The 16,174-nt window shown below is 44.0% G+C and overlaps 1 gene segment (V, D, J or C); it reads left to right on the top strand.

Moving 5' to 3' along the window:
* The first annotated feature begins 13,256 nt into the window (after window positions 1-13,256).
* On the top strand, window positions 13,257-13,866 carry LOC131705131 (Ig kappa chain V region K29-213-like). The segment is given in 2 exon segments: window positions 13,257-13,371; window positions 13,544-13,866. Coding segments are annotated over 2 exon segments (396 nt in total).
* Window positions 13,867-16,174: the final 2,308 nt, after the last annotated feature.

Genomic DNA, 16,174 nt, shown 5'->3' with positions numbered 1-16,174 from the left:
ATGTCCAGAGCCTTAAGGCAAACCTGTAAATAATAATAGTGTTGGAAGTGGTACAGCGGCGTGTATCACTTCTGATTATAATCCCACGGGTTTGACCCGTATCCCAAAGTCCCGTTCTTTTCCCCACACAAAACACAAACACAGACACAATTCCGACAGTGCGTGATTTTAGTGCTAGTGGTGCAAAAAGACAGTTCCTGTAGTGGAAAGGTGAGTGGTGATGTCCGGGTTGTTAGCTGGCCTGCGGCTGCAGCTCCGGATCGTGCTCAGTATTCTTGGTGAGAAACGACACACAAGACAAACAGTGTAAATACACAGACAAGCAAAACACTCACGGTTTTTAGTACAAACAAGACGGGCTCCTTCTAGGTTATTTGGTTTAACCATCTGCAAAGGAACAGATCACTCGAGCCATGCCCCCTATTTATACCCTCGCCCATGACCCCGAGGTTAACGAGCGCATCCGCTCCTCCAGTCCTCGGATGCCACGCCGCTTACCGTCTGGGTCACTGAGCTCGGGTGCCATAGCTCCGCCCCCTTCCGAACTGACCGACTTCCATCTACCCTACGGAATAAATTGTCGTGCCATTTCATTAAGGGTACTCTGTTCCTCGTACACCGTGCCCTCACAGGTCGAGAGGGAGATCTAACACTAAGACTCATTCGATCTCTGTCACATATCCCACCGCTCAGAGTGGAGCCGAAGGAACACTCGGCTAAACCTACCTTTCCCATTACTCCCCCCTCCCGGGAAAAATAATCCGCATTTTGGTGGTCTTTCCCCGCACGGTGTACCATATGGTACATGAAGGGCTGCAATGCCAGATACCACCGAGTTATCCGGGCATTGCTGTCCTTCATTGTGCTTAACCACTTGAGTGGGGCGTGGTCAGTGACAAGATCAAATGAGTGTCCCAGCAGGTAGTATCTTAAAGAGTGAGTAGCCCATTTAATGGCCAAACACTCTTTTTCGACGACGGAGTAGTTGCGCTCCCGAGGGAGCATTTTTTTACTTATGTACAGAACAGGGTGTTCTACTCCGCCTACCATTTGAGACAGGACTGCACCCAAACCGACATCCGAAGCATCGGTGTGGAGGATGAATCTCTTAGTGAAGTCTGGCGTGATGAGAGCAGGGGCCTGGCAAAGTCTCTGCTTAACAGTATTAAACGCCCCCTGACATTCTTCTGACCATTTAATTGAATTTGGTGCGCTCTTTCTGGTGAGGTCAACTAAGGGATTAACCACTGTGGCATACTCGGGGATAAAGCGGCGGTAATAACCGGCTAACCCCAGTAGCGACCTCACCTGAGCCTTGGTTTTGGGGATTGCCGCGTCTACCAAGGCCTGGACCTTGGAGACAACGGGTTTCACCCTGCCATTCCCCATTACAAATCCCAAATATTGTGTTTCTTTTTTGGCAAACGCACATTTTCGCAAGTTAGCTGTCAGCCGGGCTGCCCTTAGAGACTGAAGGACGGCTGTGATCCTAGCCAAATGCTCTCGCCAGGTGGAGCTGTAAATGACCACATCATCAATATACGCTGCCGCATATTCACGATGTGGGTGTAAAACCTGGTCCATCAGTCTCTGAAAGGCAGCGGGCGCACCATGTAACCCAAACGGCATGGTTGTAAAATGAAACAGCCCCTCTGGTGTTGAAAATGCGGTTTTCTCTCTAGAACTACGAGTTAACGGGATCTGCCAATATCCCTTCGTCAGATCCAGAGTGGAGATAAACCTCGCCGTCCCCAGTCTATCTAGAAGTTCGTCGACCCGAGGCATGGGATACGCATCAAACTTGGCAATAGCGTTTACCTTGCGGAAATCAACGCAGAAGCGGTTGGTGCCGTCCTTTTTGGCCACTATCACAATTGGACTGCACCACTCGCTCCTGGAAGGCTCAATCACCCCAAGTTCGAGCATGTCCCATACCTCTTTGCGCACGCCACTCCGTCGACTTTCCGGGATCCGGTAAGGTCTCTCTCGCACTGTGACACCTGGGGGAGAGATAATGTCATATTCAGCAAGGTTAGTTCTACCGGGCGTGTTAGAAAAAACATCGCTAAAGTCCTCAATTAACCTGCGTAGTTCACGTTGCTGATCAGGAAGTAACTGTTCCCCCATCGAAATGTTCTTTGTGCCAGAGGGTTCTAGCTCGGGCCCTAAATCATCCTCTATATTGCCTGGGGCTATGAATAAAACCTCTCTTGCCTGCCAGGGCTTTAATAAATTTATGTGATAAATTTCTTTTTTGTTACGGCGATCGGGCTGTTTAATTTCGTAATTCACCTTTCCTATAGCCCGAATCACCTCATATGGCCCTTGCCATTTAGCACATAGTTTGGATTCCGATGAGGGAAGTAGCAGCATTACCTTGTCTCCAGGCCGAAAAGTTCGGATTAATGCATTTTGATTGTAATGCTGCTGTTGTCGATGCTGAGCCGATCTGAGATTGTCTTGGGCCAAACGACCGACCAAATCTAGGCGATCTCTAAGTAGGAGCACATGCTGCACTACATTTTTGGACGAGCCTTTGTGCTCCTCCCACCCCTCTCTCAACAGATCGAGAATGCCGCGAGGCTGTCGGCCGTACAAGAGCTCGAAGGGGGAGAACCCTGTCGAACTCTGCGGCACCTCTCTCACTGCAAAAAGGAGGTAGGGAAGAAGCGATGCCCAATGTTTTTGCTCTTGATTCACAAATCGTCTCAGCATCGCCTTTAGAGTCTGATTAAAACGTTCCACCAATCCGTCCGTCTGTGGATGATAAACCGACGTTCTGATGGGACGTATTTTTAGTAATTTATATACCTGCTGTAGCGTATTTGACAAGAAATTAGTTCCATGATCAGTCAATATCTCGTTGGGGATCCCTACTCTTGCCATAATCTGCACTAGTTCTTTGGCTATCGCAGCAGCACTAGTGGACCTCAATGGAACTGCCTCCGGGTATCGCGTTGCGTAATCTACCACCACTAAGATATGCGTATACCCGGAGTCAGAAGGTAGCAAAGGGCCGACTATGTCCACTGCGATGCGTTCAAAGGGGGTGGAAATAATCGGCAGTGGGACCAAAGGGGCGGGGCGCACTCGACCCGGCGCTACTCGCTGGCAGTCTGGGCATGTGGCTACATATTTCGACACTTCCTTATAAAGACCTGGCCAAAAGAATCGAGCCAATATTCGCTCCCTTGTCTTGTCAACTCCGAGGTGCCCCGCAAAAGGGATATCATGCGCCAGCCTCATGACCTCCAGTCGACAAGACTGGGGAACCAATAATTGTGTTACAGGATGTCCTGTGCCCGCGGCCAGGTTTACCCTATATAGTAATTGCCCCTTGATGGCCCAGTAACCTCGCCCTCTCGGTCACACTGCGTTCCGACCCCCTTTGACTGACGTTTTTCACCGTTATAACAGGCTCCCACCAGCCCCCAGCCTTGTCTCATTAACGCTCCCTCCCATTTCCGCAACCTTCTCTCTTTATTTGTTTTTTTCGGCCGGAACAGAGGAGAGAACATTTCTGCTTGGAAGGGAAAAACATTACCAATCATTTCCCCTTCTATTTTTTCTGCCACATTTGCGTGTATGGCCGGGACTGCCCTTAATTTCACCAAATCTTTATAATTGGGCCAGTCCCGACCCAGAATAATGGGATGTGGTAGCCTTTCCGCCACCCCCACTACCAGGTGACGTTTAATCGGACCGACCGATAAATATGCTTTTACTGTGGGGTATGTTGCCGTGTCTCCATGGATACAGGAGATCGCCACCTGACCTTGTGGCTGCCACACCATACCGCCTAAGAGAGACGCTCTAATTAAGGTCTGACCACACCCTGTGTCCACTAATGCATGGGTTTTCACATTTCCAAAAATCACCTTAACAATACAAGGCCCCTCCCGACCATTTTTCCCTCGCTTACCCGCTTCAGATGCCAGATTACAGACGGCCACGTCACACTCCATCGCAGACGGGCATGACCTAGCCTGATGACCCGGCTGGCGGCACCTAAAACAGGTAGGGGGAAAGGAGGGTACAGGGTTAAATGGTCTGTCCCGCTGCTGGTATGGCAACGGGGCAGGGGTAGCACCTCTACCCCAGCTGGGGGCCAACCTTGGTCTCCATGAAGAGGAGGCAAGGTCGCCCATTGGGGTCGGTGCTCTCGGAGGTCGTTGAACCGGTCCCGGTGGTGGGGTTGGTGGAGCAGAGAGAGGAGGTGGGGCTCGGCTGCTCCGTTGAGGTGGCAGGGTGAGTAGCCCAGTCTGGGCGGATACCAGGGAGTCCTCGAAGTCCTCGGCGAGTTTGACTGCCTGTTCCAGGGTGTCGGGGTTGTGGCGCCGTATCCACGCTTGGGTCTCGGCGCCGACCACATGACAAAACTGCTCAATAACGATGGCCTCCCCCATCTGGGCAGTTGTTTTTAGCGCCGGGGTGAGCCAGTGTATCATGTGGTCACACAGCTTCTGCGCGACCACCCTGGGGCGTACGTTCGGGGACCTCCTGTACTCCCTGAACCTCACCCGGTGTGTTTCCTCCGTAATATTCAGACGGTGGAGAATAGCCAGTTTCACCAGGTCATATTGAGCGGCGTCGTCATCCCCCATCGCCTGGTAGGCTGCCTGCGCTTCCCCAATCAGGCAGGGTCCCAGCTGGCTTGCCCAGAACTGTCGGGGCCATGACGCGGTGGTAGCCAGCCGCTCAAATGCCACCAGGTATGCTTCTGGGTCATCATCCGCCGTCATTTTGTGCGTCCTCGCTTTGGGCGCTACAAAGCCGCGTTCTGCTGACGCTGTGGGAGGTATTGCCAGCCCGACCCTCTCGATCAGCGCGGTGTACCTCTCCTCTCTCCGTCTCTCCTCTACCTCCCGTCTGCTGTCCAGCTGCTCCAGCAGCGCCGACAGTGTTGCGTAATCCATCCCTCACTTCTGACAACCACGTGTGGCAAAGTGGTAAAGACGTGCAGGTGAGTGCGGGGCAGAATAATCACACAGACAACGTTGGTACAGGTGCAAGGGTGTTTATTTAATTTGATAAATGTCCAGAGCCTTAAGGCAAACCTGTAAATAATAATAGTGTTGGAAGTGGTACAGCGGCGTGTATCACTTCTGATTATAATCCCACGGGTTTGACCCGTAACCCAAAGTCCCGTTCTTTTCCCCACACAAAACACAAACACAGACACAATTCCGACAGTGCGTGATTTTAGTGCTAGTGGTGCAAAAAGACAGTTCCTGTAGTGGAAAGGTGAGTGGTGATGTCCGGGTTGTTAGCTGGCCTGCGGCTGCAGCTCCGGATCGTGCTCAGTATTCTTGGTGAGAAACGACACACAAGACAAACAGTGTAAATACACAGACAAGCAAAACACTCACGGTTTTTAGTACAAACAAGACGGGCTCCTTCTAGGTTATTTGGTTTAACCATCTGCAAAGGAACAGATCACTCGAGCCATGCCCCCTATTTATACCCTCGCCCATGACCCCGAGGTTAACGAGCGCATCCGCTCCTCCAGTCCTCGGATGCCACGCCGCTTACCGTCTGGGTCACTGAGCTCGGGTGCCATAGCTCCGCCCCCTTCCGAACTGACCGACTTCCATCTACCCTACGGAATAAATTGTCGTGCCATTTCATTAAGGGTACTCTGTTCCTCGTACACCGTGCCCTCACAGGTCGAGAGGGAGATCTAACACTAAGACTCATTCGATCTCTGTCACAGGAGCGTTCGAGTACCCCCAGGGGTACGCATACCCCAGGGTTTGAAAATCGCTGGTGTATACCAATATTAGTTACTATGAAAGACAGTAAACCAGAGCGCTCCTTCACTTACGGCCACACTCCGTTGAGAACAACCGGTCTTGTCTGAGCTCGGAAACTAATCACGATCGGTCAGTAATTGGATGGGAGATCAGCTGGGAATACCAGGTGCTGTGAGCTTCTCTTTCTGCAGCTCAGTAGGGGGCGCCATTTCCCCACATATTTCTAATAATATCCTTGTAGCTCCAACTGGATTTTTGTTTTTAATTCTCACACAGCAACTATGGAGGATATTCCGAGCCAAAATTAAAAATAAATAAATAAACAAAAAAAATAGACATTTATTTATTTCAAAATGTATTTATTAATTCATTTATGTATTATAAATAGATACCTAAATAATTACCCAAATAAACAAATAAAGGAATAAATAAATATCTAAATAAATAAACACATATTATTTATTGTTCTGCGTGTGTGGTGATGTATTGGTGTTTTGTTATTCATGTGTGAAGTGTAGGTGCTTTGTTGATTATACGAGCACCGCTACTGTACTTCAGATTTGAAGAACAGGTTAGAGGCTTCTATACCTGTCCTGTTCTGTGAAAAACAGGGAGTGTTCCATGCTATGGAGCTGACTGGAAAAGGAGTGCATGTATTAAAACAATCTGGAAGAAACTGCTTTAACTTGCTGGGGCGACTGAACTTTTATTAGGTCATTGAGTCACACACAGTGGCTCAAAGGACAATATAAATCAATTAGCCAATTCAGATCAGCCAATTAAAACACAATTCATGAAGATGCCAATACATCTTTTAGGAGAATTTTTCTGATCTTTACTCTTTCAAAATATTCACGGTAAGTTGAGTCAGCCGAGCCTGTCTCTTATGGCATGAGAATATCTCTCCACAACCTTAAAATGAGAAAACACCAAACAGCACAAACTGCACTACACTCTGTGACCACAAGAGGGAGAGAGAGAGAGTAATAAAATGATGCTCTTTAATCCAGAGCAGTGGTTCTTAACCTGGGGTCCTCAGAGACAGTCCAGGGGGTCCACAGGAAAAAAAAAACTGGAAATTTTTCACTCAACATTAGCAATGTGCAAAATCAAAATGTTTGATTCTTGAATGGATTTGATTTCACAAAGTTTATGATGGATCTGTTAACCTGCAGCTCTGATTTTAATATTTTACAATTAATAATTATTTATTCTGTTTAACAAAGCAACATAATCACAGCTGTGGCTAAGATGAATTGTTTGAGAGAAGGGAGAAGAGAGAGAAATAGCTGTGTTTGTACAAACTCAACACAAAGAAAACTATGAGCTATTTTTTTCTTTTTGATTGCCAGAGAAAACTTGTTTTTTTTTCTGAAAGGCACAGAAACTGCATCAGCTGAAAATGAGTTTAAACTTAAGAGCACTGCTTGGCTAGAAGTGGCTGCTGTGCCAAGGAAGACACTTTGCATAGAAAAGACACTTTGCATTGGCAGCACATGCTTCAGTGCTCTGGGAGTGTTTATAGCCCTGTGAGTTTAACACTTCATGATTGAGAGCTGCCCTTCATGGCAACAGAATCCACAACAACAATGACTTTTATCAGCATCTTCATCTGGGCACTTGTCATCTGCACTCAGGGTAAGAATCATTTAGAAAAACATGTTTTTTTTAATAAAAAAAAACTATTTGTGGGAAATTCCTTAATATATAAGTATTGAAAGTAAAATAGTCAAATTCAAAAAAAGGCTTGACATTTAATGTGATTTAATCATTTAATTCAATCATTTACTATAATTTAATATTTTATTATTTTCAGAATCCAGTGGACAGTATACTGTGACTCAGACTCCAGCAGTGAAATCTGTTCTCCCAGGAGACACAGTCGCTCTCAACTGTAAAGTCAGCAGCGCAGTCCTTGCTAATAGCTACCTAGCCTGGTACCAACATAAACCTGGAGAAGCTCCCAAACTCCTGATCTATGCTGCAAGTACCCTTCAGTCTGGGATCCCAACTCGTTTCAGTGGCACTGGATCTGGGACTGACTTCACTCTGACCATCAGTGGAGTCCAGGCTGAAGATGCAGGAGATTACTACTGTCAGAGTTACCACAGTGGCTATGTGTTCACACAGTGCTACACACCCGTACAAAAACCTCCCTCAGCAGGACTGCAGGTGAACATTGTTCATTTTCTGATACTTAACTACAAGATGACAATAAAGTAAACCAAACATTTTGCTTCTCTTTCAGTAAATGTATATAAATAAATAAATTGCATATTTAACTTCAAATTGTATTATTTCCTTTTTTTCATTTTACTCTTTTAATGATTCCACTTCATCAGCAACACATTCTATATACAAACAGAAGGATGTTTATTTTTTTAAGACAATTGAACTGTATGCATATTGAGATTGATTTATTTATGATCCACTGGACAACATATTAAAAAAGAAGTCCAGCAAACAGCAAAGCCCAGTATTGCAGTGATGTGTAGTTACACTTTCTGACTCTGTGGAGTCCAGCTGGATATTTTTCATTGTGTCAATCTGATGTGTTTTAATGTATTTTCAAAACTAATATTAATACATAAATGAATAACATCGAACTTTAACATATTTTTAAGATTAAAATCAAGACACAACTGACTGTTAATTACAATGAACAAACGATGTCTTCTTTTCAAATAGAATTTTACACTTTATTCTTAATTTCTGAAAAAAATGTTAATACTATATTGATATACCTCAGATTATAACTTAGTATGATAAAAAAAAAACAATGTATCTAAATTTAAATAAAAATAAAGAAATGATGAATTCATATATTTGAGAGTGAATTCTTATTTTTTATTAAGGAGCAGCACATCAGCGTTATTGAAGGCAGTTTATTCTTCATTGTCTTGCCTCCTGTGTCATCCTTGTTACCCACCTGGTCTCCTTCATTCCTTATGTGTGCAGCAGCTCACCTGCATGCATGTCTCAACACTTATGGGCCAGTTCATTCTGAACAGGCAGATTTCTAATGTCCCTCCTAGATAGCAGGAAAGCACTGAGATGCTAAACATAAAACTACAGGAAGGATAATCTAACTGTACTGTGAGTCACCCAACCCTATCAAGTCCCACCTGTGTTCACAGCTCAGATCTCATAGAACTGTCTGTGACACTTATTAAAACACAAGTGCAGTGCTTAGAACACATAAACAAATAGAACTAATCCACTCTTCTATTAAACTGTGAACTTAGTTTTTGATTGAATCCCTCTCTGTGTTTGTATAGCCTGGAAACAGGCATCAGTACCCTGCCAAACTACACACACTGCCATCATTCACACTGACCACAAGAGGGAGCCAGAGCACCACTGCTGTCCATAATGTTATAACACAGTAATAAGACAATTGAAATAGGCAGCAGTTACCTCCCCAGTCAGCCCAGTTCTCCCATTGTTAACACAAGGCTCCTCACACCCAGTCATCTAAACACTACAGTGTGGTCTGTGTCTGGAGGAAGGAGCTGCTCACAGTGATGGGTGCTGGGAAACACTGACTCTAATAACTCATATATTCATTTCCCTTTGATTCTAGTAATATGACAGGTTATTACACCAGAACTGCGTAGGCCTACTGAAGGCTTTTCTTAAGTTAAAGTGAGTACTAATCATAGGATTATGAAATAGAGGTTTTGTTAAACAAAGCAAGGACCACACCAACTAGTGTTGAATAGTTACCCACAACATAGAAATGTGTGCAAATAAGTACACTGGTAAATGCAGCATGGTGGAAAATAAAGCTGCCTCTTTTTGGCTAGCTCATTTCAAACAAGAAAACATGACATTGTTTCCAGTTCATTCGTATGCACACACATTTACACAGACACAGCACAAGCACAAACATGAGGCTTCCAAATTAAAACACAGACATAACAAAACACCAACAGTGCTCTGCTTTTGACAACAAACCTGCACCCATCAAATGTTTGTACCATCAATACAGAATTAATAAGGTTTGACATTTTACAGGTCTGAGATTCTGACAAACTTCCAACATGTGATGTTTATCGGTACCAAATGTTGAAATGTTGACGGTTGTGTGCAATGAGACATGGTTAAGGCTGGGCGCTTGAAGGGTCGTCAGTAGGGACATTTGATACCTTGGAGTAGGGGGAGTGACAGAACCTTCACCTTCGGTTCCATGGTGTACTGGTTAGCACTCTGAACTCTGAATCCAGCGATCCGAAAAATAAATAAATAAATAAATCAAGTGAATTTGCCATTAATGTTTGTGGAACTGACGTAATTTAGAGCAGAAAATAGATGTTTCTTGATCTCAGACAGTACTACCTAAAGTGAGAGTGGCCAAACTACTGTAGTTTTACCCATGGATAATCCTAGCATGCATATATTCAAGTAAATATGACATTAGAAATAATCAGTAAATAGTTTTATTAAAACAGAAACATTTTATTTGGTAACTGACGTATCATAAAATTGACATTAACAAAATAAGTCTTCTGAAATAAAGAGACAATTAAACATATTGAACTGCACAACATAATGAACAGTGTCTGGTCCTCAAATGTAAGGAAACAATTGACACCACTCCTATTCTCCCCTCTACTAGAACCCCAAACATGACGTGCCTGACATAACCAGGTCCTGTAACTGACGTAACCACTGTGAAAAATGCATGGATGTGAACACAGCGCAAGCTGAAGCGCTCACACAGTGAAGTGTCTGCAGAGTTTGTAATGTTTTCTTGAAAGGCATATACTCCCCGGGGATTCACAGGTACTGGGGCATCAATCCTTTTGAGAACAGATGAAGCAAGGCACCACGTTACATCCTTTTGTGTCGGCCACTTCCAGCCCCCTTTGCATGGATGCAAAACACTGAGGAGCTCCTCTGGCAGGGCCGGTATGGTTTCTTCAGCTATGCCAGGGGAACACTTGCCTTCATACATAACAATGCAGTACTCATTTACTGACAATTCAATGCTTTTGAATGGATACTTTGCCATAGCTGTTGCTTGATCAACAATGTCAAACACACTGACCACTTTCCAGTCAGGCTGAATTTCTTCCACAAATGGACCTACTGTGCTGAGCTCAAGTTCAGTGTTGCTAAGCGTTCTAGCATAGTGAATGCTGTGCGTGTTTGGGGTTTTCTTTGGACAGTTCTTTTCCCACCTGTTTGCCCATTCATCTTGTGCCTTCTTTACCACATGCTTTGTAATATAAATGATGCTCACATTTGGACATGCTTCTTTTGCCACCTTAGCAAATTCTTCTGCTGTGTTGACAACAGCATGCTTTTGCAGAATGCGCCTCCAAACTGCACGCTTTACTTTACCTCCAACTCCAGCAACTGACCCTTTGCCGTGTGCTGTGGCAAAAAAGCTCCAATCAGCTCGATGCAGACTACAGTGTACATTGCTCGGCATGGTAAGGGTGGACAAGAAGAATCTGTTTTTAAATTGGCTCGCAGCACCATCACAAAAGATGTGCAAGTTAGAGATGTTGGCTGAAGTTGAGGCTTCATCAAGAATAGCCCGATTGTAGCAAACAACTGCAAATGTGTCATGTTTCAATTCATCACTGAGCACAACATAAGAAGTACTAACAGACTGAGCTGTGAGAACTGCTGGAAACAGAGGCACTCCTTCTGTTATCCAGGGAGCTCACATTATTTCAGCTTGCTGCTTTACAGGGAAGTGTTCTGAGAAATCTTCGTGAAGTATAGCTTCACATTCATTTCAATTCATCTTCAGTGTCTTGATTTGGTGAAGTTGCACCTTGGCAATAAAACTGTGGCTCCGCAGAATGGTGCGCTGGGTTTGAGCTCCTCCTTGGCATCGTGTAATGTTGACTCAAGCAGTTCCTTTTTATTGTTAGCCATCTATTGGTAGTTGTGTACAATTGTATCTTCATTATCATTGCCTTGTATTACCTGATTGATAGAACTAGCAAGGTCTTGGCATGTGTCACACTGGCCAAGGCAGCATTTCATCTGCTAGTTGCAAAGTGACCCAATGACCAAGAGATTTGGGGATATTTTGACAAACCTTTTTCAAACCATCTAGTAGCATCTCTGTGTTGTCATGGTAACGACAGACAGACAGGTTGAACGTGCACAGGGCGCAATGCTGCAGACTTTTTTTGATGTTCTGATTTTTACATCAGGATATTCATTCTTGAAGAGGCGGTGAGCTTCAAGAACCGTCATCAGGAGCACTTTTTTGTGCATTCTTTTTTTTGTGCATCCTCTCTTCTGATAGTGATGCAGTCTTTTCATCCAGGCAGCTGACGGGACACACAATCAATCTCATAGAATGCACAAACCTGACATTCTGTTTCACTAACTTCAGCTCTTTGTGTGGAAGCGTGCTTATCTACCAGAGCCAAACCAAATTGAGTTGCCAGTTTCTTTACCACGACACTTTTCTTCCTGGGGCTCTTTGGAAGTGCCTGATTTACTCCACTTACTGCCTTCCCTAGTGACTGAGCTGAAAAGAGAACTTTTGACGGTGAGTTTGTCAAATGATTCTCATTAAGTTGTGGTTCTGGTTCATGTCATTTTGAAAGATTTCTCCTATGCTTTCTCATTGTTTCTTTGCTCTTTTGTGCTTCCCTTTTCTTCCTCCCTATACTCCACTTGCATGCTTTCTGCTGCTCTCTGTTCCTCTGTTTCATCCCTACTCTTTTCTCTTCTCACATCCTTGCATGATATGCACGCATTCTTTCTGCTGCAGGTACTGGAAGCATTTTCCAACTTTAATCTAGATAAAAGAAAAACAGAGGGCTGATTCAGCCAATTAAAACAGTGAATTAAATACATCTTTTAGAGGAATCTTTCATGTTCTTTACTTTTTTAAATATTCACAGTAAGTTGAGACAGCTGAGCCTCTTATGATATGAAAATCTTTAGGAGCACAGACTGTACTACACTCTGTGATCACAAGAGGAAGAGAGAGAGTAATAAAATGATGCTCTTTAATCCAGAGCAGTGGTTCTTAACCTGGGGTCCTCAGAGACAGTCCACGGGGTCCACAGGAAAAAAAGTGGAAACTTTTCACTCAACATTAGCAATGTGCAAAATCAAAATGTTTGCTTTTTGAATGGATTTGATTTCACAAAGTTTATGATGGATCTGTTAACCTGCAGGTCTGATTTTAATATTTTACAATTAATAATTATTTATACTCTGTAACAAAGCTACATAATCACAGCTGTGGCTAAGATGAATTGTTTGAGAGAAGGGAGAAGAGAGAGGAATAGCTGTGTTTGTACAAACTCAACACAAAGCAAACTATAAGCTTTTTTTTTTGCTTGCCAGAGAAAACTTTTTTTCTGTTTTTTCTGAAAGCAAAGAAACTGCATCAGCTGAAAATGAGTTTAAACTTAAGAGCACTGCTTGTGTAGAAGTGGCTGCTGTGCCAAGGAAGACAATTTGCATAGAAAAGACACTTTGCATTGGCAGCACATGCTTCAGTGCTCTGGGAGTGTTTATAGCCCTGTGAGTTTAACACTTCATGATTGAGAGCTGCCCTTCATGGCAACAGAATCCACAACAACAATGACTTTTATCAGCATCTTCATCTGGGCACTTGTCATCTGCACTCAAGGTAAGAATCATTTAGAAAAACACTTTTAATTATTTGTGGGACAATTCTAAATATGTAAGTATTAAAAGTAAAACAGGTAAACTGAAAGAGAAAGGTTTGAAATTGAATGTGATTTAATCATTTAATTCAATCATTTACTATAATTTAATATTTTATTATTTATTATTTTCAGAATCCAGTGGACAGTATACTGTGACTCAGACTCCAGCAGTGAAATCTGTTCTCCCAGGAGACACAGTCGCTCTGAGCTGTAAAGTCAGCAGCGCAGTGTACAGTAACAACTACCTAGCCTGGTACCAACATAAACCTGGAGAAGCTCCCAAACTCCTGATCTATGCTGCAAGTACCCTTCAGTCTGGGATCCCAACTCGTTTCAGTGGCAGTGGATCTGGGACTGACTTCAGTCTGACCATCAGTGGAGTCCAGGCTGAAGATGCAGGAGATTACTACTGTCAGAGTTTCCACGTCCCCAGTGGCTATGTGTTCACACAGTGATACACACCCGTACAAAAACCTCCCTCAGCTGGACTGCACAGCGACTGCACTGCTGCAGCTGGGACCTACTGCAGGTGCTGAGGGTGAAGGCAATGAAACGGGACCCGGCCTGTGGAGGAGCTCAACTGCACACAAACACACTGAGCTCAATAACAACACACAGTTACATGAAGGTATGGATTCAATATTAGTCTATTTAAACAAACTGATTTTGTTGTGACTACAGGGTCATCTAGTAATGTAGTCATGATACCACTTATTCTTAATTCTTAAACATCATTCAGTTATTCCAAAAATTGTAAAAATGTAATTCATGTTTTTCATATCTGATTCTCATATGAAGATGTCCATGAATCCTGGGCTGGGTTGCACCAGCTGTGTGTAAGTTCTTACTTAGCTTAGTTATAGCGTAAGTCTTACTAACTTTAATTTGACACATTACTACATTGACACTTGTTGCAGCAGGTCAGATAGTTCTAACACAAGGCTTAGTTGTTGTTTAAAATGTATCCATACCTTTGAGTGGGTGTAATCTATTCGTAGAATCACATTTCCAGACGGCTCGGCAGCTGTTGCTGCTTCTCTTTCATGCTGATTTTAACAGAGTTTTTCGGCATCAGCATATCTTGCGAGGCCGCATACATCCTCTTGACAGTTAAGATATTGACATTGATGCCGTTTTAGACGAGAGAATACTCTGATCACTGATTATGTGTGTGTATATAATAGGTGAAATGTGAATACAAATAAAAATGTATTTACTGAAATGTACAATTCTTCATTCATATCACTGTCACATGTCATGTATATTTTGAACACATTCATATTATTCACTTGAATTCCCTACATCACAGACTCCCCACTAATTCAGTCTCATTCCAAATGAAAGAAAGCTGGTTTGTTCCAATCTTTTTCAAAACAACATGTCAATACAAGAGCCATGTGTTTCTCAGTGAGCTGGGATTTCCATGGCAATGGAGTGTGATCAGTCACTGTGTGCGCCCTTTCACACACATCAATCAATCAATCAATAAAGAAATCAATACATGAGTTTTCTACCTTTTCCCCTGGCTTGTTAAATATTAGCATGATTGAAATCATGAAAACGCACTCGTAGCAGTTCAAGGTACATCTTGGAAAGGCCTGTGAAAGACAGTGAAGTAGATGTTCCATTTAGAAGAGTAAGAAGCTGTCAAAATGAGAACAATGAAAAGAAAAATGACAGGTCCATTACTTGTACAGCAGCAGCAACACATGGGAAGGTATAACACTAGGGTTAGGGGTAGGGCACTACATACCTTTTAATTCTCAATAGGATTGAAATAATGACACAAACACAAACATTATTGTCAGTTTAGACAGACACACAGATTAGACAGCAGTGATATACTGAGAGCTTTGACTTGGGTAAAAATAGAAGATAACAGTAAAAGTGGCCCAACCCTATGAAGCCCCACTGGTGCTCACGGCTCAGATCTCATCTAACTGCCTGGGACAGGATTTGTATAAAGGAAGGTGCTTTGCATACCTGTGCCTGCCTCACTGCTCTACACAACAGCTAGAATAACTGCACTGCTCCATTGCTCAGGGTTTGTAAAGCTGACAGTTCAGCCCTTTCACAGTCACTGAGACACACAGAGAACATGGCTTCACTGGGGCTCCTCCTCTGCACACTGGCACTCTTTGTCCTGACTCAGAGTCCCACAGTGGAGTCTGTCTCTATAGGAGGGAGTGTCACTCTGAACTGCAGATCCAGTAGCTCTGGTTTTACCAGCAGTCTAGCCTGGTATCTGCAGAAACCCGGAGGAGCTCCTAAACTCCTCTTCTCTTCACTGAATAGCCGAGTCTCTGGAGCTCCAGCTCCATTCACTGACAGCAGGTCAAGAACAAACTTCATGCTGACCATCAGTGGAGTCCAGGCTGAAGATGCAGGAGATTACTACTGTCAGCAGCACTATAGCTTCCATTCATTTGATTTACAAGAGACACACTGCAGATATTAACACTGACCACAAGAGGGAGCCAGACCATTGAAATAGGCAGCAGTTGCCTCCCCAGTCAGGCCACTTCTCCCATTGTTAACACAAGGCTCCTCACACCCAGTAGTCTAAACACTACAGTGTGGTCTTTGTCTGGAGGAAGGAGCTGCACACAGTGATGCATGCTGGGAAACACTGAGAGTAATTCCACAGCCCAGCAGCACAGACTGCACTGCACTCTATGACCACAAGAGGGAGAGTGTAATTCCACAGCCCTTAGGCACAGACTGCATTACACTCTGTGACCACAAGAGGGAGAGAGTAATTCC

Source organism: Acipenser ruthenus, chromosome 35, assembly GCF_902713425.1.
Source record: "Acipenser ruthenus chromosome 35, fAciRut3.2 maternal haplotype, whole genome shotgun sequence".
NCBI classification, from domain to species: Eukaryota; Metazoa; Chordata; class Actinopteri; order Acipenseriformes; family Acipenseridae; genus Acipenser; species Acipenser ruthenus.
The sequence above is the reverse complement of the archived record's forward strand: the minus strand, read 5'-3'. Positions and strand labels throughout refer to the sequence as shown.